The sequence below is a fragment of the Aethalodelphis obliquidens genome, unplaced genomic scaffold (assembly GCF_003676395.1).
Source record: "Aethalodelphis obliquidens isolate GAN/ISIS:26980383/991018 unplaced genomic scaffold, ASM367639v1 scaffold112, whole genome shotgun sequence".
NCBI classification, from domain to species: Eukaryota; Metazoa; Chordata; class Mammalia; order Artiodactyla; family Delphinidae; genus Aethalodelphis; species Aethalodelphis obliquidens.
In genome coordinates this window covers 583,702-607,763 of record NW_020838056.1, presented here as the reverse complement: position 1 = coordinate 607,763, position 24,062 = coordinate 583,702, and the positions used below count along the sequence as shown (strand labels likewise).

Here is a 24,062-nt window from a genome sequence, read left to right as displayed (position 1 = left end):
ACGTTTTCTACCAGTATCTATTTACATCTGAATAATGTTTGCAATAAGTGATGCATTCAGATATTTTGACTTAAAATGAAACACATAAAATCTCTCACCTGCTACATATTTGTCAAGTACTCATGAAGCACTTGAATCAGCATGGAAAATGTACACTCTAAAATTCTGAAAGACGTTGACAGTTTTAATGGGACCCTCCGTTAAAGATAACTGCTCACAAATATAAAGAAGTGTCCTATTCTAAAGAAAGAAAATATTACAGAAGGCAAAAATGAATGAAAAGATCAATACACAGAATTAGCACAAGACAGCTTTCAATTACAGCTATCGTGACTGTGGGAGTTGGCAGTTTTTGCAGTGGGAGTTCCCCAGGCGTTGGTACTCATGGTTCCAGTCCCAAAGCAGAACCAGTAAAACCTGCAGGAAAAAGATATTACCGGGAAACGACTGGAAGTTTACTTAAACCTAGGGTTGCAAGGCACATAAAGAAATGGTGCAGTAAGTGAAAAAAAAACTGGGCTGAAAAAAACATAAGAGCTCCTTGGCCTGCCCCAAAACAGCTGGCAAGCCTGGAGCAAAGCAAGAATCATACTACCAGACTTTGGAAGAACTGGAGAGGACTTTCTATGTCAATCATTTGATTTTAAAAATAAAGAAATCAAAGCCCTGAGAAGGGAACATAAGGAATAGGGCCAGGACTTCAACTCAGAAGTGCATCTTCCTTTTCCATTACCTCACTTTGCCCTCACGATTCTAAAATTCACATCAGGGAATGGATAAAGAAGATGTGGTACACATACACAATGAAATACTACGCAGCCATAAAAAAGGATGAATAATGCCATCTGCAGCAACATGGATGCAACTAGAGATGATCATACTAAGTGAAGTAAGTCAGAAAGAGAAAGACAAATGCCATATGATGTCACTTATATGCAGAACCTAATATATGACACAAATGAACCTATCTACGAAACAAAGAGAATCACAGATATAGAGGCAGACTCGTGGTTGCCAAGGTGGAGTAGGGGGGTGGGGGAGGGATGGATTGGGAGTTTGGGATTAGCAGGCGCAAACTATTATATACAGAATGGATAAACTAGGTCCTACTGTAAAGCACAGGGAACTATATTCAATATCCTGTGATAAACCATAATGGAAAAGAATATGGAAAAGAATGTATATACATGTATAACTGAATCACTTTGCTGTACAGCAGAAATTAACAAAACACTGTAAATTAGCTATACTTCAATAAAAAAATAAATAACGATCATATCGAGGTATGCAGGGTCAAGGAGGTAACTTTAAAGATGGATACAAATTTTGTGCACACTGGAGTAGTGCTTTAAGTACTGCTCCCCAGGGCTGCAGACTCATTTGTCCTTAGCATCTTCTTTGATATAGGTCAGCTCTTATCCCTGAACAGGTAGGTGAGATAGCGTTGGGGAAATGGGAAAACCTCAACATAATGCCTACTGACCCCCATGCCTGGGAAGCACATACTTTCTGGAGCTGACAGGATTTTTTCAACCAGTTTTTGTTGCAGAGGGTTATCTCTAAAGAGGTGATAGGAGAGCCTAGCCATCTCATAGAGATGTTAAACAAGGAGCACCTTTTCCCAATAAATGATTCTGAGCAGGTAACAAATCAGACATCAGGGGAACTGCAAACACATATATGTGATGTTTAAAAATCAGCAGCATCTAAGGCAGCCCAGATCTCTGTCACTCTCCCTAAAATTTGCTGCCCTTGGTATTTTATGCATGATCACACTTTTGTTCTCAATCTCCATAATGGAGGGCAGTTTTCCTTTTCTTAGACTCTACTTAGATAATAACAGTTATATTTGTTGGAACGTTCGATAAGCTCATTTTTGGCCACACGACGATAAAAACTATAACATCTTGGAAAACAAACTGGCTGCAATGTGATAAAATCATCTCAGGAATTTTTCATTTCCTAGATGACATTTTGTGTTCTTACTAGCATTTAAAAAATTAAATGGAATTGGAAGATTCCCTAGATATAAGCATAAACTGGTCAATGTTAATGTGGTTCATGCTGGACAACCACAGGGGGGATCAAGGTGTATTTTGCTGGGAAAAGGTTTGAGAAAAAGGATCCATAAACCTGCAGGGCATGGGCTGGGCAAACAAGAAGAGTCAGGAGACTGACCAACTTGACCATGGGAGAAAGTGACCATATACTTGCCAGTGTCCATTTCTGAAGTTGAAAAGGGAAATGACAGTTTAAATTAATTTCTTATGCCAAACGAGGCAGTATGTCTAAGAGCCTTGAGACATCAGTTGACCCTCCCCTTTAATATCTATTCTGGGACAAACACCCTTGGCAGCCTTGGCTATAGGTTAGGCACCCAAGACTCATCTATGGAGCGCCCATTTGGTCGCGGCACTGTTTCTGCATGAAACCAGCAGTCCCACCAGTTCCTGAAAAGTCCCTTGAGCTCAGGAATGAGCAAGTGAGGAGGAGGGAAAAGGGAAAGCTATGGTGTTTTCATATTTTTGACTCCTGTATTTCAATAAATGAACTTCAGCTTGAAGACCTTAGATGTCAAGTTGGCATCATTAAATTTTCCTCATGCAGGTCTGAGAGAAAACCAGAAATCAGAACGAGTGCTAAGAATAAGGGGAGGGAGGAAGGATGGAAGGGAGACAGACTACGGAGGGAGAAAGGATGGGAAGGAAGAAAAGAGGGTCAGAAGGATTTTCCCCAAGAGGAAAAGTCAGCCCAGTAGGGCTGAGCTCAGGGAATAACCCCCCGTCTGCAGGTGCTGAATCGAGAGGTCTCTGCATCCAAGGCAGCTGTTCACCTCCGTCTGGAACGAAAAATGAGGCAGAGACCTAGCACACATCCAGCCACTGGGTGCCTGCAAAGAAATGCTGACCAGTGTTTCAGAGGGAGGTGCACACAGACAGAGCTCTTGTTCCTACACGGTACCACTGTCTACTGTCAGCCCCCAGGGGACCCCTGCCATTCTCAACAGTCAGGGAGCAGAAAAGCAAGAGGAAGTGCTTTTTAAGTCGGGGCACTTTAACTGTTCTCTTTAACTCTGGGCACTTCCAGCTGTTTCTGGATTCGTGGAGCCCTCCTTTTGGGTTGCTTTCTTGCTACCACACTCTCACCTGTGAGTAGAGTGATGGTGTCAGAGCCCCTCCTGCACGTGAAATTTTTTTTTTTTTACTTTACATTTATTTCTTTTTTGGCTGCCTTGGGTCTTCCTTGCTGCGCGCGGGCTTTCTCTAGTTGCAGTGAGTGGGGGCCTGCATGTGAATTTTGATGAGCTGCAAATGACTAGATGCCTGGTCCCCTCGGGCTGACTGGCTGGCCGGGAATCCTTCCTCCTGTTGGGGTGCATGATAATGAATGGTGACGGCTGTCATGAGCTTGTGTTGGTGTGGGGTGAACAGAGAAGGGGTGTTGATCCCTAGCCGATGGCCCTGAGCTTCACAGGCATAAACAGCCCACTCCCGGAGGACTGGACTTTATCATTCGCCAGTCTTATTGGCTAAACTTAGAACCTCATCTCTCAGGGCACAAGTAGCAGGTTAAGCAAACCAATCAACCAACCAAAACCTGTTGAGGAAGCGGAAGAAATAATTCACGTAGCTCCAGTTCTGAAACGTTGCACGTCTCTCTGTGCTCTGAAGTTCAACAAAACGTGTGGGTTCTGCTCCCACCAGGGGTCTGCACTCCACCAGAGAGAGAGGCCGAGAGCAATGCCTCTAGGCCACATCGTCCAACTCATTGTCACCAGATCCAACAAGGGCAGAGAAAGAGGCAAAACCTCAGGCAGCTGGAAACACGTTGTCTAAAGCCATACAGATGACAGGGAGACTTTCCCCTACAGCAACTCAGAGGGGCAGAGCGCCCAGATGCATCATTTTGCATCAGCTGTCTTATCCAGGTGCAGGGCTGCGAGCTCCACTGGAAGCAGCAGCAGGGGTCTTTTGTGGCTGCAGAAATGGGTGCCCAGAGAGAAACGATCTACTTGGAGACTCAAGCTAAGGTCCTTTTCTTCCCTAACATCCTTTGATGCTATACCCGATGCTGTGTCTTTCCCAAATGAATCTCTGAATGAGAGGTTAAACAATGTCAAATTACATAACAATTTCTAAGCTTTGGGACTACAGTTAAACGAAACTGTTCTGCACAGTCTCAAATATTTATCTGTGGGTTGTGGCAAAGATCACTTAAAAATAAGTTTCAGCACCAGATTGGCATCCCCCCATCTACCCCTCCACAGAATGCTCACCGATCAAACCCAAGAACAATATAAAGTTGTGATATAATGTGAGGAAAAAAGTCCTCAGAATCCTGCCTTTCTTCAGCCCCCTAGAAGAACCCCAAATAGCAGAATCTAGCTGAGTTACCATCAATGCCAACCTCACCGCATAAATTTTGGAAGGGAGGGAGAGAAAGAGTATGTTTATGAATTACTGTCTGCTGAATCACAGGGTTTTATAACATAGAAAACAAAACTGACTTGGACAGAATAAATGGATGGTAGCTAAGACCCCACACTAAAAAAGCAAAAAGGTCTTAGTGTGAAATTGCATAAATTTAAAAACATACAAACACATACACTTGCACAGACATACACAAAACTCTTTACAGAGTACTACATGAACAATTTGTTAACTATTCATCATTTTGAGTAGTCTGCCCAACTGATACCCTGCTGTATTACAGAAAATAGAGTATATAATTTTGAAGAAGGTAAAAAATGAAAAATCTCCTCTGCACACAAATGAATGTCACTCCTTCAACAATCTGTACTAAGACCAGCATATGCCAGGCCTGCCCTAGATCCTGATGAAGCGCCCCAAACCTGCCCCGAGATACCTGCCATTGGGGAGCTTCCCATCCAGTGGGTGGGCGGGGCAGACAGTCAGAACAGGCTAAGGGGCAGCACAGCGTGCCAATCAAGGCAAGCCCTACTCTAAGTATCCCAGGGAATGAGACCTTGGAGAACTGAGATGATGAAAGAAGATTTTAGGAAGGAGACGGGAACGGACCTGGGAAGGAACCTGGGGAGGTCTAGAACCTGAGGAAAAGCAGAGACCCTGCAACTTAGGAACATGCAGTTGAGAGACAGAAGACGTTCCAAGGGCACACTGAGGCCGGTTACTCTCAACACTTGGCTAAGACTTTTGGAACCCACACTAAATCCTGGTTTATACTACATGCCCAGGATATTAATTTCTTGGGGATTCAGTGGAGTTGAAAGCAAACTAGACATCCACTGTCACTATGACTCACAGATCTGAGTTACCTCATCTCCGCACAGAGTGGGCAGGAGTGGCACCACGTCACCCGCGTGGTCAACTCCACAGGGGTCACTCCCTGCCAACCTCGCTCAGCTCACCTCTGAGCAGCCTTCACCACCTGGCCTCCACACCTCCCTTCCTGCTTTCACTTGGCCCTGCGGGCCTCTGGGCACTGACTTCAGACTGAGCCTGAATTCACTAGGCTCGACCTCTCTGGCTGGAAAGGCCAGTTCTCACTCCTTGGTTACAGCAAACAGAGGGGACAAAAACTTCTGGAGGTTTTTAAGGCATATGGATTCTTAACGATCCTTCTACCATGAGTAGAAGGCTAACACTGATTCTGTTATTATCTACAAATATGATGTAGCTGTGGATATCCTTGAAGGCAAAGGGCTAACCAGAAGGATTCTTAGGAATTCTCAGAGCCTCTGCACTTTAGGGACAGTCATCAGTAAGTCTTAGTTTTCTTTTCAACTATAAAACCAAACTTCTTTTGTATGAAAGCTCTCAGATAACGATACATACGGCTTTCAAGAGATGAAGTCAGAGGGCTTTCCTGGTGGCGCAGTGGTTAAGAATCCGCCTGCCAATGCGGGGGACACGGATTCGAGCCCTGGTCCGGGAAGATCCCACATGTCGCAGAGCGACTAAGCCCGTGCGCTGCAACTACTGAGCCTGCGCTCTAGAGCTCACGAGCCACAAGTACTGAAGCCCGCACGCTCTAGGGTCCGCGTGCTGCACCTACTGAGCCCGCGTGCTGCAACTACTTAAGCCCACACACCTAGAGCCTGTGCTCCACAACAAGAAAAGCCACCACAATGAGAAGCCCGCGCACCACAACCAAGAGCAGCCCCCGCTCGCTGCAACTACAGAAAGCCCAGAGGCGGCAACAAAGGCCCAATGCAGCCACACAAAAACAAAAACAAAAACATAACCACACATGGTGATTATGCCTAAAAAAATTTAAAAAAAAAAGAGAGAGATGAGGTTAGACGGAGGATATACGATACTCTGGATGTGAGATGCTGATATCAAATAGCAAAAATGAAAGAACAGCATATTACTGGCTATTTTTGTTTTTTAATGGAACTCACGGCTTCTATGTGCTCCCCAGAAATGCCTCAGACTTGTGCTGTGGCTGGAAGCCTAAATGAGGTTTCAGAAAAGATAATGGAGCTTTAATGATGGAAGCAGTAAGAAAATTAAATCTAATCATGTTCCATTAAGCATACTCCTAGCTCCCACTTTTACTAAATTATTTTATTATGATTTTACCTCTGTCTATTGAAACAACCTTTTACAGCAATTTGAGTTGCAAGCATAAACAAGTCTCATTTAATAAACCCAGTGGGATTAATAAGATGAGATGGATCATCTAAAATTTTACTCATTCTGCAATGAGGAAGTAACCATTCAGAGAGATGAATACTTTGTTTTATATTTATTTCAGAGGAAAACATTACACTCTAATTAGAATCCTGTTCAACAGTAACGTATTACCTGCTAGAAAGACTATCTCCAACCAGGCAGCTCCTTCTAGACCAGGCTTGAAAGGGAGTCACAGTCATCCCCACCTCAGCCGCTGGTGGGTTCCACACTACCGGCCACCTCACCTCCTCAGGACTTAGCCCCCGTGCTTGTTCTCCTCCTACGACTCTTTGATGGACTGGTACCATGTTCCGAGTGTTTTGTTACTACAGACTGGAACTGCTGGACTGTTTGCTTCCAGCAAGACGCTCCTGCATAGCCATCTAGATGCGAACCCTTGAGTACATGAGTTGTGAACAATCACACAATCCGTCAAGGGGCAGGCAAACGACTATCAACAATCATGCGATCTCTCATGGGATGCCATAGAGGAAGATGGGAGAGGGTGTTCATTCTGGTCTCTGCAGAGAACCGGAAGCACCTGTCAGAATAGGTAGGTGGGGCTTTAGATATTCTTTCCAAAGCATGTTTACTTGCAAAACGTGTCACGATGATAAAGCTATGAAGCTTAACTAGAATCACCATTCGCTAATTAAATGAGTCTCTGGGCCAAATCCTAAGGGAGGCTATTAAGAAATAAAGGACTTAATAGAAAAACTCACATTTAGAAAGAATGGTACCAATGGGAAAAGAGGTTGGGAGGGTGTTATATGATGAACAGACATAAATCCGTACCAACTTTCCATTCTACCTTTGTATTAAGGTCTGAAAAGAGAGAAAAAAAATTATTATTAAGGATACACTTACGAAACAACTTTAACTAGAGATCATAAAATGTAGTAAGTTCATAATGATTACTAAGATGTAAACGCCCAATAACACAGCACCAACTCTCAGAAGTCAGAAGAAGTGAAGAGAAATACATGAAACCATACTAATAATCGGGTACTATATACCACCTCCTTCCATCTGAGATAGCTTATTAGTATGGCTATGCATGATAACTGCTCCATAAGCCATATCTTAGAGATATGTGTCAAATTCTGACATACGTACACAGAGTGTACACAAGCATACACAGAGAATTCATGAAAATTCAACAGAGCAGACATAAAGAAAACATCAATAAATTTCCCCCAAAATAAAAATTCTTCAGTGCAATTATCCAATACTATTAAGTAATTAAAAAACCAAACAAGCTTTTCTGAAATGCTATTTTAAAACTCTTGAGGGAAATACAGATCCAAATTGCAAAGTTCTATGAAAATAAGGATAATGAAAACAACGCAATAGTATCTATGGAATACTGCTAAAGTTATCAGAGGAAAACATACAGCATTAGATACTACAACAATAAAAATATACAAATACACACTCAGTTTTTAAAAAGCGAAGGAAAAAATGAAGTTACCAAAAGAAAGCAAAAGGAAATTCAAAAAGATAAAAGCGAAGTATAATGAATTAGGACACTTCTGCCTCTAGTAGGATACAGTGGGTCACACAGGCCAATAATACCACCTTACAACTAGAAAACTCCAGAAAAATTACAAAACCATATTTGTAGAGATAACAGCGGGCTCAAAAGCACCAAGAAGTAACTGAACTAAAATCCAGAAAGTAGAGAACTTTTCCAGGGTGAACTGACACTTCCAAACATTTCCCCCACTAGGGAGGGGGGCATCTGCTGGTTCTAGATGCTGGCTGAAAGTTAAGCTTGGTACCTAGAGAGGGCCTCCACTGAAGGCCTGAGAAACTAGCAATGGTTTGAAAGGTCGTATGGGGCTGGAATGACAAATAGGAAACTTCAGGGGCCTCGGATGCAAAAGCAGTGTCCCCGGAAGACATTTAATGGATTCTGAAGCTGCACAAGGCTGGGAAGCCGAACAGAAAGTCTGTACAGGCTGAGTAAAATCTCCCCCAGTCAGTGGTACAGGCATAACTCAGAGATATTGCAAGTTCAGTTTCATCACAAACACACAAATATCATAATAAAGTGGGTCACGCAAACTCTTTGGTTTCCCAGGGCACGTGCAAGTCATTTACACTCTACTATAGTCTATTGTGCGAAAGCGTCATGTCTAAAGAAACAACGTACATACCTTAATTTAAAAATAATTTATTGCTAAAAGATGCTAACCACTACCTGAACCCTCAGCAAGTCACAATCTTTTTGCTGGTGGAGGGCCTGGGCCTTGATCCCGATGGCTGCTGCCCGGTCATTTCTGTGGCTGTTGAAGGTTGGGACGGCTGCGACAATTTCTTAAACTAAAACGACAATGAAGTCTGCCACATCCATGGACTCGTCCCTTCATGAACAATTCCTCTGTAGCTTGCAATTCTGTTTGAGTGCATTTTGCCCACAGAACGTCTTTCAAAATTGCAATCACTCCTCTCAGACGCTGCCACTGCTTTATCAACTAAGTGTATGTACTATTCTAAATCCTTTGTATCATTTCAACGATCTTCACAGCACCTTCAGCAGGAATAGATTCCATCTCAAGAAACCACTTCCTCTGCTCATCCACAAGAAGTAACTCCTCACCCATGAAAGTTTTATCACAGGGTTGCAGCAATTCCGTCACATCTTCAGGCTCCACTTCTAATTCTAGTTCTCTTGCTATGGCCACTACGTGTGCAGTTGCTTCTCCCACTGAAGTCTTGAACCCCTCAAAGTAATCCACGAGGGTGGGAACCAACTTCTGCGAAACTCCTGTTCATATTGAGAGTCTGACTTCTTCCCATGAATCATGAATGACGTTAATGGCATCTAGAATAGTAAATATTTCCCAGAAGGTTTTCAATTGACTTTGCCCAGATCCTTTAGAGGAATCACCATCTATGGCAACTACAGCGTTATGAAATGTCTTTCATAAAGAGTAAGACTTAAAAGTTGAAATGACTTCTTGATTCATGGGCTGCAGAATGAATGTTGTGGTAGCAGGCATGAAAACAACATTAATCTGGTTGTACATCTCCATCAGAGCTCTTGGATAACTAGATGCATTGTCAATGAGCAGTACTATTTTTTTTTCAATGCTTTTGGGTATATATACATCTTTAACATCTTTATTGGAGTATAATTGCTTTACAATGCTGCTGTATAGTTTCTGCTGTATAACAAACTAAATCAGCTATATGTATGCATCTATCCCCATATCCCCTCCCTCTTGCACCTCCTTCCCACCCTCCCTCCCTATCCCATCCCTCTAGGTGGTCACAAAACACCCAGCTGATCTCCCTGTGCTATGCAGCTGCTTCCCACTAGCTATCTATTTTACATTTGGTAGTGTATATATATCAATGATACTTTTTCACTTCATCCCAGCTTACCCTTCCCTGTCCCAGTGCCCTCAAGTCTATTCTCTACCTTTGTGTCTTTATTCCTGTCCTGCCCCTAGGTTCATCAGAACTTTTTTTTTTTTAGATTCCATATATATGTGTTAGCATACGGTATTTGTTTTTCTCTTTCTGACTTACTTCACTATATGACGGATGCTAGGTCCATCTACCTCACTACAAATAACGCAATTTCATTACTTTTTATGGCTGAGTAATATTCCATTGTGTATATATACCACATCTTCTTTATCCATTCATCTGTCGATGGACACTTAGCTTGCTTCCATGTCCTGGCTATTGTAAATAGTGCTGCAATTAACATTGTGGTACATGCCTCTTTTTGAATTATGGTTTTCTCAGGGTACATGCCCAGTAGTGGGATTGCTAGGTCATACAGTAGTTCTATTTTTAGTCTTTTAAGGAACCTCCATACTGTCCTCCAGAGTGGCCGTTATCAATTTACATTCGCACCAATAGTGCAAGAGGATTCCCTTTTCCCCACACCTGTTCCACCATTTATTGTTTGTAGATTTTTTGATGATGGCCATTCTGACCGCTGTGAGGTGATACCTCACTGTAGTTTTGATTTGCAGTTCTCTAATGATTAGTGATGTTGAGCATTCTTTCATGTGTTTGTTGGCAATCTGTATATCTTCTTTGGAGAAATGTCTGTTTAGGTCTTCTGCCCAATTCTGGATTGGGTTGTTTTTTGATATTGAGCTGCATTAGCTGCTTGTATATTTTGGGGATTAATCCTTTGTCCGTTGCTTCGTTTGCAAATATTTTCTCCCATTCTGAGGGTTGTCTTTTCGTCTTGTTTATGGTTTCCTTTGCTGTGCAAAAGCTTTGAAATTTCATTAGGTCCCATTTGTTTCTTTTTATTTCCATTTCTCTAGGATGTGGGTCAAAAAGGATTGTGCTGTGATTTCTGTCATAGAGTGTTCTTCCTGTGTTCTCCTCTAAGAGTTTTATAATGTCTGGCCTTACATTTAGATCTGTAATCAATTTTGAGTTTATTTTTGTGTATGGTGTTAAGAAGTGTTCTAATTTCATTCTTCTACATGTAGCTGCCCAGTTTTCCCTGCACCTCTTACTGACGAGGATGTCTTTACTCCATTGTATATCCTTGCCTCCTTTGTCATAGATTAGGTGACCACAGGTGCATGGGTTTATCTCTGGGCTTTCTATCCTGTTCCACTGAACTGTATTTCTGTTTTTGTGCCAGTACCATATTGTCTTGATTACTGTAGCTTTGTAGTATAGTCTGAAGTCAGGGAGCCTGATTCCTCCAGCTCCATTTTTCTTTCTCAAGATTGCGCTGGCTATTCGGGGTCTTTTGTGTTTCCATACCAATTGTAAAAAGTTTTTGTTTGAGTTCTGTGAAAAATGTCATTGGTAGTTTGATAGGGATTGCACCGAATCTGTACACTGCTTTGGGTAGTATAGTCATTTTCACAAGGTTGACTCTTCAAGTCCAAGAACATGGTATATCTCTCCATCTGTCTGTATCTTAATTTCTTTCATTAGTGTCTAACAGTTTTCTGCATACAAGTCTTTTTTCTCCTTAGGAAGGTTTATTCCTAGGTATTTTTTTCTCTTCGTTGCGGTAGTAAATGGGATTGTTCCCTTAATTTCTCTCTCAGATTTTTCATCGTTAGCGTATAGGAATGCAAGAGATTTCTGTGCATTAATTTTGTATCCTGCTACTTTACCAAATTCAGTGACAACCTCTAGTAGTTTTCTGGTATCACCTTCAGGATTCTCTATGTGTAGTATCATGTCATCTGCAAACAGTGACAGCTTTACTTCTTTTCCGATTTGGATTCGTTTTATTTCGTTTTCTTCTCTGAGAGCCATGGCAAAGACTTCCAAAACTATGTTGAATAATAGCAGTGAGATTGGGCAACCCTGTCTTGTTCCTGATCTTAGAGGAAATGGTTTCAGTTTTTCACCATTGAGAATGATGCTGGCTGTGTGTTTGTCATATATAGCCTTTATTATGTTGAGGTATGTTCCTTCTATGCTCACTTCCTGGAGATTTTTTATAATAAACGGGTGCTGAATATTGTCAAAAGCTTTTTCTGCATCTACTGAGATGATCATATGGTTTTTATTCTTCAATTTGTTAATATGGTGTATCACACTGATTGATTTGTGTATATTGAAGAATCCTTCCATTCCTGGGATAAAACCCACTTGATCATAGTGTATGATCCTTTTAATGTGTTGTTGGATTCTGTTTGCTAGTATTTTCTTGAGGATTTTGCATCTATGTTCATCAGTGATATTGGTCTTTAGTTTGTTTTGTGACATCTTTGGTTTTGGTTTCAGGGTGATGGTGGCATCATACAGTGAGTTTGGGAGTGTTCCTCCCTCTGCCATATTTTGGAAGAGTTTTAGAAGGATACGTGTTAGCTCTCCGCTAAATGCTTGATAGATTTCACCTGTGAAGCCATCTGGTCCTGGGCTTCTGTTGGAAGATTTTTAATTACAGTTTCAATTTCAGTGTTTGTAATTGGTCTGTTTATATTTTCTGTCTCTTCCTGGTTCAGTCTTGGAAGTTTGTACTTTTCTAAGAATTTGTCCATTTCCTCCAGGTTGTCCATTTTATTGGCATAGAGTTGCTTGTAGTAATCTCTCATGATCCTTTGTATTTCTGCAGTATCAGTTGTTACTTCTCCTTTTTCATTTCTAATTCTGTTGATTTGAATCTTTTCCCTTTTTGCTTGATGAGTCTGGCTAATGGTTTATCAGCTTTGTTTATCTTCTCAAAGAACCAGCTTTTAGTCTTATTGATCTTTGCTATTGTTTCCTTCATTTCTTTTTCATTTATTTCTGATCTGATCTTTATGATTTCTCTCCTTTGCTAACTTTGGTTTTTTTTTTTCTCTAACTGCTTTAGGTATAAGGTTAGGTTGTTTATTTGAAATCTTTCTTGTTTCTTGAGGTAGGATTGTATTGCTATAAACTTCCCTCCTAGAACTTGCTTTTGCTGCATCCCATAGGTTTTGGGTCATCGTGTCTCCATTGTCATTTGTTTCTAAGTATTTTTTGATTTCCTCTTTGATTTCTTCAGTGATCTCTTGGTTATTTAGTAGTGTATTTTTTAGCCTTCACGTGTTTGTATTTTTCACAGTTGTTTTCCTGTAATTGATATCTGGTCTTATAGGGCTGTGGTCCGAAAAGATACCTGATACGATTTCAATTTTCTTAAATTTACCGAGGCTTGCTTTGTGACCCAAGATATGATCTATCCTGGAGAATGTTCCATGAGCAGTTGAGAAGAAAGTGTATTCTGTTGTTTTGGGATGGGATATCCTATAAATATCACTTAAGTTTATTGGTCTAATGTGTCTTTTAAAGCTTGTGTTTCCTTATTTATTTTCATTTTGGATAATCTGTCCATTGGTGAAAGTGGGGTGTTAAAGTCTCCTCCTATATTATTGTGTTACCGTCGATTTCCCCTTTTATGGCTGTTAGCATTTGCCATATGTATTGAGGTGCTCCTATGCTGGGTGCATAAATATTTACAATTGTTATATCTTCTTCTTGGATCGATCCCTTGATCATTATGTAGTGTCCTTCTTTGTCTCTTGTAATAGTCTTTATTTTAAAGTCTATTTTGTCTGATATGAGTGTTGCTACTCCAGCTTTCTTTTGATTTCCATTTGCATGGAATATGTTTTTCCATCCCCTCACTTTCAGTCTATGTGTCCCTAGGTCTGAAGTGGGTCTCTTGTAGACAGCACATATATGGGACTTGTTTTCGTATCCATTCAGCCAGTCTGTGTCTTTTGGTTGGAGCACTTAATCCATTTACATTTAAGGTAAATATCGATAGGTATGTTCCTATTACCATTTCGTAATTGTTTGGGGTTTGTTATTGTAGGTCTTTTCCTCCTCTTGTATTTCCTGCCTAGAGAAGTTCCTTTAGCATTTGCTGTAGAGCCAGTTTGGTGGTGCTGAATTCTCTTAACTTTTGCTTGTCTGTAAAGGTTTTAATTTCTCCATCAAATCTGAATGAGATCCTTGCTGGGTAGAGTAATCTTGGTTGTAGGTTTTTCCCTTTCATCACTTTAAATATGTCCTGCCACTCCCTTCTGGCTTGCAGAGTTTCTGCTGAAAGATCAGCTGTTAACCTTATGGCGTTTCCCTTGTATGTTATTTGTTGCTTTTCCCTGCTGCTTTTAATATTTTTTCTTTGAATTTTTGATAGTTTGATTAGTATGTGTCTTGGGATGTTTCTCCTTGGATTTATCCTGTATGGGACTCTCTGTGCTTCCTGGACTTGACTGACTATTTCTTTCCGATGTTAGGGAAGTTTTCAATTATAATCTCTTCAATTATTTTCTCAGACCCCTTCTTTTTCTCTTCTTCTCTGGAAACCCTATAATTCAAATTTTCTTGCATTTAATGTTATCCCAGAGGTCTCTGAGGCTGTACTCAATTCTTTTCATTCTTTTTTCTTTATTCTGCTCTGCGGCAGAGAGGGATAAATTGGGAGATTGGGACTGAAACATACACACTACTGCTATATAAATATATATATATATTATATATATATAATAGATAACTAATAAGAACCTACTGCATAGCACAGGGAACTCGAGTTACTCAATACTCTGTAATGGCCTGTATGGGAAAACAATCTAAGAAAAGAGTGGATATATGTATATGTACAACCGATTCACTTTGCTCTACACATGAAACTAACGCAACATTGTAAATCAACTATACTCCAATAACAAAAAAAAAAAGAAAGAAAGAAAGAAAGAAACAACAACAAGTCAGGAAAAGCAATCCATTTCAAGCATTCAGATGGTCTCTCCCTTAAGATATTTGCCTTAATATGTTTGCATGTACATGAGGCATTAGATGTGGGAATGAGGCTGGGACATTCTGAAGCATAGAGCTGAATCTTCCAGTCTTACAGAGCTGAGGGGACAAAGAACTAAGAAGTCTCAGTCAAACATCCAGGAAAGCCACACCTAAAGGACAGACTGTACCAAAGTTAGAACGGAGTCTTAATAAGACAGCCCTAACACAGCTTGCTTTCTGACTGGATTAAGTTGATCCACCCCTTACCCTAAATGCCTAAGAAAAAAAGGATCTCTCTTTGATGGAAAATATACTATCTGTAACCGCTACAGTTATTACAGAAACTACTGCTACAATGACCGTGCAAGTTAAAATCACACAAAGTGACCTTAATAATTAATGGGAAAAAAATATAATTGTTGCATGACCTTTAAAATTTGTTGTCGAAACATTCAAAACTCTTATTATCAGCTATGCATGTAGAGGGGAATTTTTAATCCCTGATATTTACTACACTGTCATTTGAAACATTAGAAACATTGAGAATTAAAGTGTTTTATTTCATCGCTGTAAAACACCAACAAACGACAGTTTGAACAGTACTTGTGTTTTCCTCATCATATAACTTATAAACTGATCATCTCTTCTATGCTTTGGGGAATTGTCATACTCATTTTCTAATATTTTATCATTTGCCTTTCCATGTTGTGAAATATCTCTGAGAGCTCCCTTCATGCTATTGTTTAACTGATGTCACTTCCTCTGGGAGATCTTAACTCTTTTCAGCACAACCACCTTCCTCACTAGTGTCAATACATGCACCTTTGCTGAGTTCCTCTGGCTGCATATATAGACTTCCTGGAATGGCAGCAGGGGTCAACATTCCCACAGATTTTTATTCTCTAATTCCATTTACATTTGATTAAAATTTTATTTCCAGCATTATCACATTTCCTTTCTCTGCCGAACTTTTGTCTTTCAATCTCTTTTTCAATTATCCACATTTGTGAAATGTCCTGTAGGGTTTATCACTGGAAGATGAGAAGGAAACACAACTACAGATTTTGCTGTCTAAGCCTGAACAGAAACACCGTGACAAATCACCAACAGACTTTGAAAGAAGCGATGTGATAGGCCACTCATTGTGATGTGCATCTGTTATTCACTTAGTGACTTGATTTAAAAAGCTAGCAGTGAACTGTATACTTAATGCAATTACTCACAGTTTATATACCATGGTAAGTGAAATGTGAGCCATGTTTCTAGGAAACTGGAGTTACTTAACTAAACCACAGTAGTTGAAATTCATGCATACTGGAACCACACAAAGAAATTTATTAGTTCATATCTAAAACAGAAACGACGTATAGAGAGAAAGACATATAGAAACAAACACAGAAATACACTAAATATTAACTATGATTATCTCTGGGTAGGGGGTTATAGCTAATTTCTATTTTCTTCTTTGGGCTTTTCTGTGTATTTCAGTTTTCATACAATGAAGATCTAAATGTAACACTTGTACAAAAAGGAAAAGCAATCATTATATTTAAAGGACAATACTAAGTTTTTTAAACTGATGATCTAGGCTGTTACCATTTCCTGGTGTAGAACATATATAATTTTCTTTTTTTTTTCGGTACGTGGGCCTCTCACCGCTGTGGCCTCTCCCGTTGCCGAGCACAGGCTCCAGATGCGCAGGCTCAGCGGCCATGGCTCACGGGCCCAGCCGCTCCGCGGCATATGGGATCCTCCGGACCGGGGCACGAACCCGCGTCCCCTGCATCGGCAGGAGGACTCTCAACCACTGCGCCACCAGGGAAGACCAAACATATATAATTTTAAACTCATACAAAACACCGGAAATCAGAAAATGCGTATTTTTTTTTTCACAGTTTTCCTTACGTAAATACTGATCAAACGTCACAGGGACTATTTCATCTAAGTGCCGCAAATATTTTCTAGTTCGTTTTGTTTTTCCTTTTCCAATGAACAAACTATCACATTTTCTTCCTTTTCCCAAGTTCTTTGACTCCTATAGCAGTGATGGGTTCTGTAAATATATTTTAACATTTAACCAGGGGGGAAAAGTCATAGCTCATTTCCCTAAATATTTACCTTATTAAAATTATTTGGCATAAATTATTTCTCCCCAACAATATAAGTGCAACGAGTTTGCCTGAGAAAATGTCAAAGGAAAAATGTTGATGTGTACATGTCAATAATTATGCAGATGTGTATAGAGTTTGTACACACATGGTGAAAGCACAAAACAACACAGTAAGTGAAACAAAAACTTGCACTACCCTTAGCTTGGCCTAGGAGTTTATCAAGCTCTATCCATATATTATGTGAAGTGTTTTACCCTTGAATGGCCCCTTAACTTGAAACATAAAAGAGGAAATATTAATACATGCAGAAATAAGTGTATAAAATAATATTACCATTAAGTTGATTACTTACACAATTGCTTTCTGGTAGGCACATTAACATTCCCACCCTAGTTTTTTGGTGAGTGTATTTTTCTTAAGCAACTAATGTCACGAACCTCATTAATGACACACAAACTAACCACACACAGAAAAAATATATTCAGTTGACACTGAGTCATATAGAACCATACATCTGCACTGCAAAGTGTGAATGCTGCCACAGGTCACTGAAGTCCAGTTTTGTTTTCACTTTTCAACTGAACCCAAGCCATATATAATGCATGCATAATACAAGCCAAATTGCATGACTCAGTTGACATTTTTTATTTATTTTTTTGGGGGGGTGGTTTTCAAGGATTAACCATTAGGACCAACAATTACTCCATATAAGTGGGAGGTTAATGTCTTATCTATTAGAAAACAATATGGGGACTTCCCTGGTGGTGCAGTGGTTAAGAATCTGCCTGCCAATGCAGGGGACACAGGTTCGATCCCTGGTCCGTGAAGATCCCACATGCCGCTGAGCAACTAAGTCCGTGCACCACAACTACTGAGCCTGCACTCTACAGCCCGCAAGCCACAAGTACTGAGCCTGCACTCTAGAGCCCATTAGCCACAACTACTGAGCCCGCGTGCCCTAGAGCCCATGCTCCACAACAAGAGAAGCCACTGCAATGAGAAGCCCATGCACCGCAACAAAGAGCAGCCCCCGCTCGCAGCAACTAGAGAAAGCCCACCCACTGCAACGAAGATCCAATGCAGCCAAAAATAAATTTAAAAATTAATTTTTTTAAAAAAGAAAACAATGTGGTCCTCAAAGTAGCACATCAATTCCAAAGCCTCATCATAAGAAATCCATTACAAATATTGATATATGGAACATTCTATGAAAATACTCAATGGAAAACACTCTTCCTGGAATGACATCATTCATCCCTAGGATATAAACCATTCTGTGGCTAGGCTGACCTAAAGAAAAGCATGCGGCATAATAAAAAAAAGGTATGGAATTTTATTTATAGATCGGTTTTGGAAAGATGCCATACATAATGCCAATCTCAGTAGAACAAAAGGTTACCCAGTGATATTCTCTCTATCTCCCTGCTCATCTTGGTTTCCAATGACTAGTGTTTCATATAATGGATGCTTCCATTTCTCTCAGAAACAATGGGTTACATAACGATTCCTTATAAGAAACGATGGGTTTGTGTTACTAAACTTCTTCTTGTGGACCCAAATTGCCTAGGCTCTAATGAGGAAAGTTTTCTGAAAATAAAATCTCTGAAAGTCCCTGCAGAGAAGCCAGACATCTTGGTGCCTCTCCTAATCCATTCCAGTAGGGATGATAATAGCAGTGGAGGAGGAAAGGGTAACCCTGGAAACTCAGCATTTTTCTCTCCCCAAAAGGAACTGGCACAAGGGGATAGATTTCAATGCCTCAGCTCATTTGAGTAAAGTCATTGTTACTCATTAAATATGTAAGGCTAACAGAAAGGATACAAATGAAAATTAGAAAAAGAATGTGGAGACTGACACATTATTCTCATTTCTACATTTATAGCATAATTATTGAGCATCTATTCTGTCACCAGCCTTGTGCTAATCACGTTCACACTACAATTTCATGTCCAATGAAGACTCGACCTGCAGTGGCCGTAGAGTTGAGTCATCATAGTGTGAAAAAGTAATTCCTCATATCCCACTAAGAGTCTGTTCATGGTTCCTTATAATAAAGCCAGAATTTATGGAATTGAAACCACCTTAATAGAGATGGTCCAGTTTTTTATTTTTCTATAGAGTTGGGTTTTAGTAAAAATGTGTAACGATACTAAAACACCTGAAGAAGAAGAATGAGGAAAAGATTAAATGAAAGTCTAAATTTTTAAGTGTGGTACTTTCACTACAATAGAGGTTAAAACAATTAAGCAGGTGAGAAAGTTTGTGAAGAGACCTGAGTATGTATATACCTTCACATCATGTTAAAAGGGGCTTTTTCCAAACAGTAGAGATGGATGGGCTACTTACAAAACAGTGCAGAAATGAATATTTAACAGTAACAGAGGTAGCAGACTGTTAATGGTTAACAGTACAAAACTCCGGAGCAAGACAGAACTGACTCTTACCATCCTGTGACCTTGGGCAAGTACTTGGCCTCTCCGTGCCTCTGCATTCTTCATGGTAACAATGAGGCAAACTACTTCATAAGGTTGTTATGAGGATTAGAAGTTAATATGTATAAAGCACCTTGTATATACTAAACGCCCTAAATACGTGTTAAATCATTAAATACTGGAGAAAGACAATTTCAGATCTTTATTTTAAATCACACTCCAAAGCAAATTTTAAGTAGATTCAAAAGTTCAATGTTAGAAAATAAAATCACAACCATAAGAGAGAGAGAAATGTTGTTCTAATTAGGAGCAGGGAAATTATTTTAAAGTCTAATATCAAAACCAAAATCTTAAAGTATATAGATGTGATTCCAAAAGTATCTGAAATGTCTAAGATCAACAAATACGACTAAGAATCAAATGACAAACGAAGAAAATATTTAGGTCATATGTGATAAATTTAATGTAATTAACATATAAAGAGCTCTTATAAATCACTAAGAAAATGATAAATATGTATATTGAAAAATGGGCAAGGCCATGAATAGGCAATCGACAGAAAAACAAATACAATTTCTAGTAATGTCACTCACTCTTCCAGGTGCTGGGGTTTCAGTGCTGAATGTGACAAAGAAGGTCCCTGCCCTCATGAAGCTTAAATCTTACTGAGTGAAGACACAAAACTGACAAATAAGCAACAAAACTATCAAAAAGTATTAAGGGCCACATTAAGAATTAAAATGGTGTGATCTGATAAACAGTGACTAAGTAAATACCGGGTCAGTTGGGGGAAGCACCTCCCAGATGAGGTAAGATTTAGACAAACTTGAATGATAAGTGGATACCAGCCATACCAAGGTGAGGGGAGAGCATTCTAGGCAAATGGAACTTTACATAACGGTCCCAAGTGGATATCAGGTCGACAAGCTGGAGAAACAGGACAGCCACTGTGGCTGAAGCAGGTGATGGGGCAAGTGGTGAGGGGTGCAAGGAAGAGATGATGTGGACTTTGTGAATCCGAGTAAAGAGGCTTGGTTTTCTTTTCAGTGGGATGGCAAGCCCTGGCAGGTTTTGAACTGGAGAGGGATATATAATTTTCATTTTAAGAAGGTAAAATCTGGCTGCCATCTGGAGCACGGATAGTAAGAAAAAGAAACCATGAAGCAGAGAGATGAGTCAGGCAGGACACATCGCAGCAATCCAGGTGAGATATGACAGTGAGCTGGACACGGTGGTGGTAACAGAGATGGAAAAAGTAGGCAAATGGAGGTATGTTTAGAAGAAGAAGAGAATATAATCTGGGATCGTCCTACATGGATGGAGAGAGGTATATTTTATGGAGATGGAGGAAACTATAGAAGCAACAGTTTGGGTATGGGTGAGGAAGGGCAGTGGGCGCAGAATCGGAAAACCTCTTTGCCTAGGTGAAGTTTGAGATACCTTTAAGACACCTATGTGGAGATTTCAAATGGGCAGCTCAACACAAGACTCTGGGCTCCAAATGAAAGACCAAGGTTGAACATAAGATTTGGAAGTTTGCAGCAGACACAGATAGTGTTATCAGATTACAGGTGGTGCACAGATGAGATGACACATGGCACACTCAAAAGGACTCAGCTGAAAATGCAGAGTGAAGGGACTCTCCACAGATGCGTAGGCAAGCTGGAGAGAGCCTGCAGGGGTGCTGAAGCACCCAGGGACCAGCAGTGACTACTCTTAGGCCCGAAGTGACAAGGGAAAGGGATCGTGTTGCCACAGCCCCAGAGGAGCTGGAGCCACAGAGGAGGGGACCCCAGACAGGAAGTGCAGTTATAAAGGAATTCAGCCACTGCCAGGACGGCCACCAGGCGGGGAGATGCCCTCAACCACGCCAGCACCTCCTACTGGCAGAACCCCAAAGAAGCCAGAGGCTAAGGAAACCAGGTGATGTAGCTGGTTGGGTCGGCCTCCCGGGGCACTGAGCAGGCTAAAAATGCAGTTTGTTCCTCCTAAAAAGGGCAGTCAATAGAGAATTACTAATGCAATGGTATTTGAAGCTATGGACATGGATAGATTTACTTACGGCAAAGTATGCAGATAAAAAAGAGAAGGGGTCCCAAGACAGGCTCTGCAGCGCCCTGTAACTTCGAGGTCAAATACAGCTTGAGGAGTCTGCAAAGGGGCCTGCGAAGCAGGAGCTAGGGAGGTGGGAGGGAAACTGCAGAGGGTGGGGCCACAGAAGCCAAGGCCGAGAATGGTCTCAACAAGGGAGGGCAGGCAATTTTATCAAGAGCTGTTTTCAGGTCAAGGAAGTAACAACAGAGACCACGGGATGTGCAAGTGTGAAAGTCATTGCTGACATTGACAGGCACAATCTCAGTAAAGAAGTGAAACAAAAACCTACAGAGTAGCTGAGGAAACCGCCTAAGGTAAAGAAGAGAGCATCAAAGACAACTCTTTCAAGAAATTTAGCTATGAGGGTGCTAAGAGAAATTAAGTAATAGCTTGCAGAGGAGTGTGGGAAGAAGAGCGTGTCTACTATTTCGTAACAAGAGAGCCAGAGAAGACAACTGCTGAGAGAAAAACCTTACAAAGGCCAGAGGGGGTGGGCCCAGAACATAAGTCGAAGACTTGGTTTGCCATTGATAAAAGGAGGGTTATTCTAGTCATTCCACCAAGGGGACGGTGGGGGAGAAAGAGAAGGAGACGGGTACACGTGCCTAGAGGTCGGCAGCTTTGGTGCTGAGTGAGCAAATGTTTCAATGAAGCTAAAGGCCGCTTGGTAGTGGGAGCTGTGGTTTGAAAGTGGGAACACACAGAGCACCACGGATTCCCAGTTGAGATTTAGTCAGTTAAAGAGAAACCGGTATAGTCAGTATGGTTGTGTTTTTCTCCAGCAGATTTTAGTTTATCAGGTTAGGGTTGATGGAAAACAGGAAAAGAGTTGGGCTTAATAAAAGTTGTGGCTGTGACAGGTAAGGAATGGGGGGGGGCGGTAAGGGAACTGGGGTCCAAGGGCATGAGACGGATACATCACGGAGCAGAGAACGGCAAGTGAGGACATAAGGGACGGGCAGATAGTGAGAATGGCGGCATCAAGGGTCTGGACACCCCCATGAGGTGGAAGGACTCCTGAGAGAACCACAGTAGGTGAGCTGGAAGGACAGGAGGGGCAGTCAAAGTGGGCTGCTTGGAGTGAGACTGTGAAGGGAGTTCCCTGATGAGCGAGGACAAGGTTAGAAATGTGTCCCCCAGGCTGGACACACGAGGTATGTGCAGGGGATGGAACAGAACATCAGAAGTGAGACGGCTGAGGTACTGATGGCCATCTACACGAAAACTGAAGTTACCAAGAATGATGACAGCAGTAGACGTGGGAAGGAAGAAAGTGAGCCAGGTTCCAGGAAAAGCTCTCTCAACGTGAGCACTACTGACATTTGGGGCCAGGGGGGTCTCTGTTGGGGCCAACCCTGTGTACTGCATGCTACCATAGCATCCCTGACCTCCACCCTCGAGACAGAGGCAGCATCCCCCCCGAGTGTCTCTTTGCAGCTCCCCGGGTGGGCGGCCAGGCCTGAGAACAGGCCACACCTGCAGAGTCCTCAATTAAGAGTCAGGGGTAAAATCCTCTGAGCGCCCCTGTTCGCAGGCAGCATGGAGGTGACTGAGAAGGCAAGTCCCACCCAGAGTGGACACCCAGATGTTCTGGTATCTCCCCACCCTCTGGTGGGGCACCGTGGAAAAGCCTTAAGGGACATATGTCCCCACGTGCCATCCAAAGCCAACCCAAGAGCTAACTCTTCTTCTGTAGCTGGGCCTTCCTTAAGGATTCTTGAGGCAACTCAACAGGATGCAAGAATTCTTTTCTCTGTGTGGACCAAGGGAGATACATTGGCAAAACACACCACGTGGCAAAAAGTGAAAACCAAAACGTGCCTCTTGACGTGTATTTCCCTAAATTAAAAAAATAATGACCACTTCCTAAAAAAAAAACAAACAAACTCTTTTCTAAGCATTCCTTTCATTACTGGCAATCCCTGACTTCCCAAAGGACCCAAGCTGATAACCCTTAAGAGTTCTAAGGCCCTTGAGGGCTGAGTGGACCCACCAAACATTACAAGTATCCCCAACATGCAAAACCAATGAAAGCAGATTCGCCCTGGTCCCAGCTGACCTCACCACCCCACGGCTGAGCAGCTTCCATCGCAGGGAGAAAGGCCTGGCCTGGCTTCAGCTGCAACCCCCGGCATCTGTCTAAACAGTTTACAGCACTGCATACTTTCTCAACTAAACCCTCTAAAATATTAATTGTTAAAAAGTAGCTCAACTGGAGCTATGGAAAACTATAAAACATTTTATAGTGAAGTAAAATAAAATTCCAGTGATTCAACAGATACAGAGCCTCTCAGGAGACCAGACGGGGGAGAGAGACGTATGTGAGCAATCTCCCAGAGCACATGAGTAATATATTTCAAACGAAAGCCTGTCATGGAGAGCAAAATGAATCATTTTAACAACGAAACCTAGAAACTGCCGTAGTTATATGGTGCGGCAGGAAGTATTCACGTGTGAATCATGTGGGGCAGCATCAGAATAAAAAGAGAACATTTCTTCTGCTTCGACCAATTTAGATCAAGAATCATAATGTGAGTCTTAATCTAAGA

The 24,062-nt window shown here is 41.3% G+C and overlaps 1 protein-coding gene across 9 annotated transcripts in view; it reads right to left on the bottom strand.

The window, feature by feature from the left end:
- Positions 1-24,062, bottom strand: part of ULK4 (unc-51 like kinase 4) — a 523,006-nt gene that overhangs the window by 250,384 nt on the left and 248,560 nt on the right. Inside the window, exons 32-33 of one of the 9 annotated variants that reach the window (XR_003430904.1) lie at positions 6,905-7,200; positions 6,383-6,437 (exon numbers count right to left, since the gene is read on the bottom strand). The exons of 6 other annotated variants lie outside the window; for them this stretch is intronic. Coding sequence is in view for 1 of the 3 variants with exons in the window: in XM_027097135.1 (XP_026952936.1) it covers positions 7,114-7,200 (87 nt within the window). In the remaining 2 variants the exon portion in view is untranslated. Of the gene's footprint in view, positions 1-6,382; positions 6,438-6,712; positions 7,201-24,062 lie in introns of those variants that run through there. 2 more of the 9 variants (XR_003430903.1, XM_027097135.1) reach the window with 2 other exon arrangements.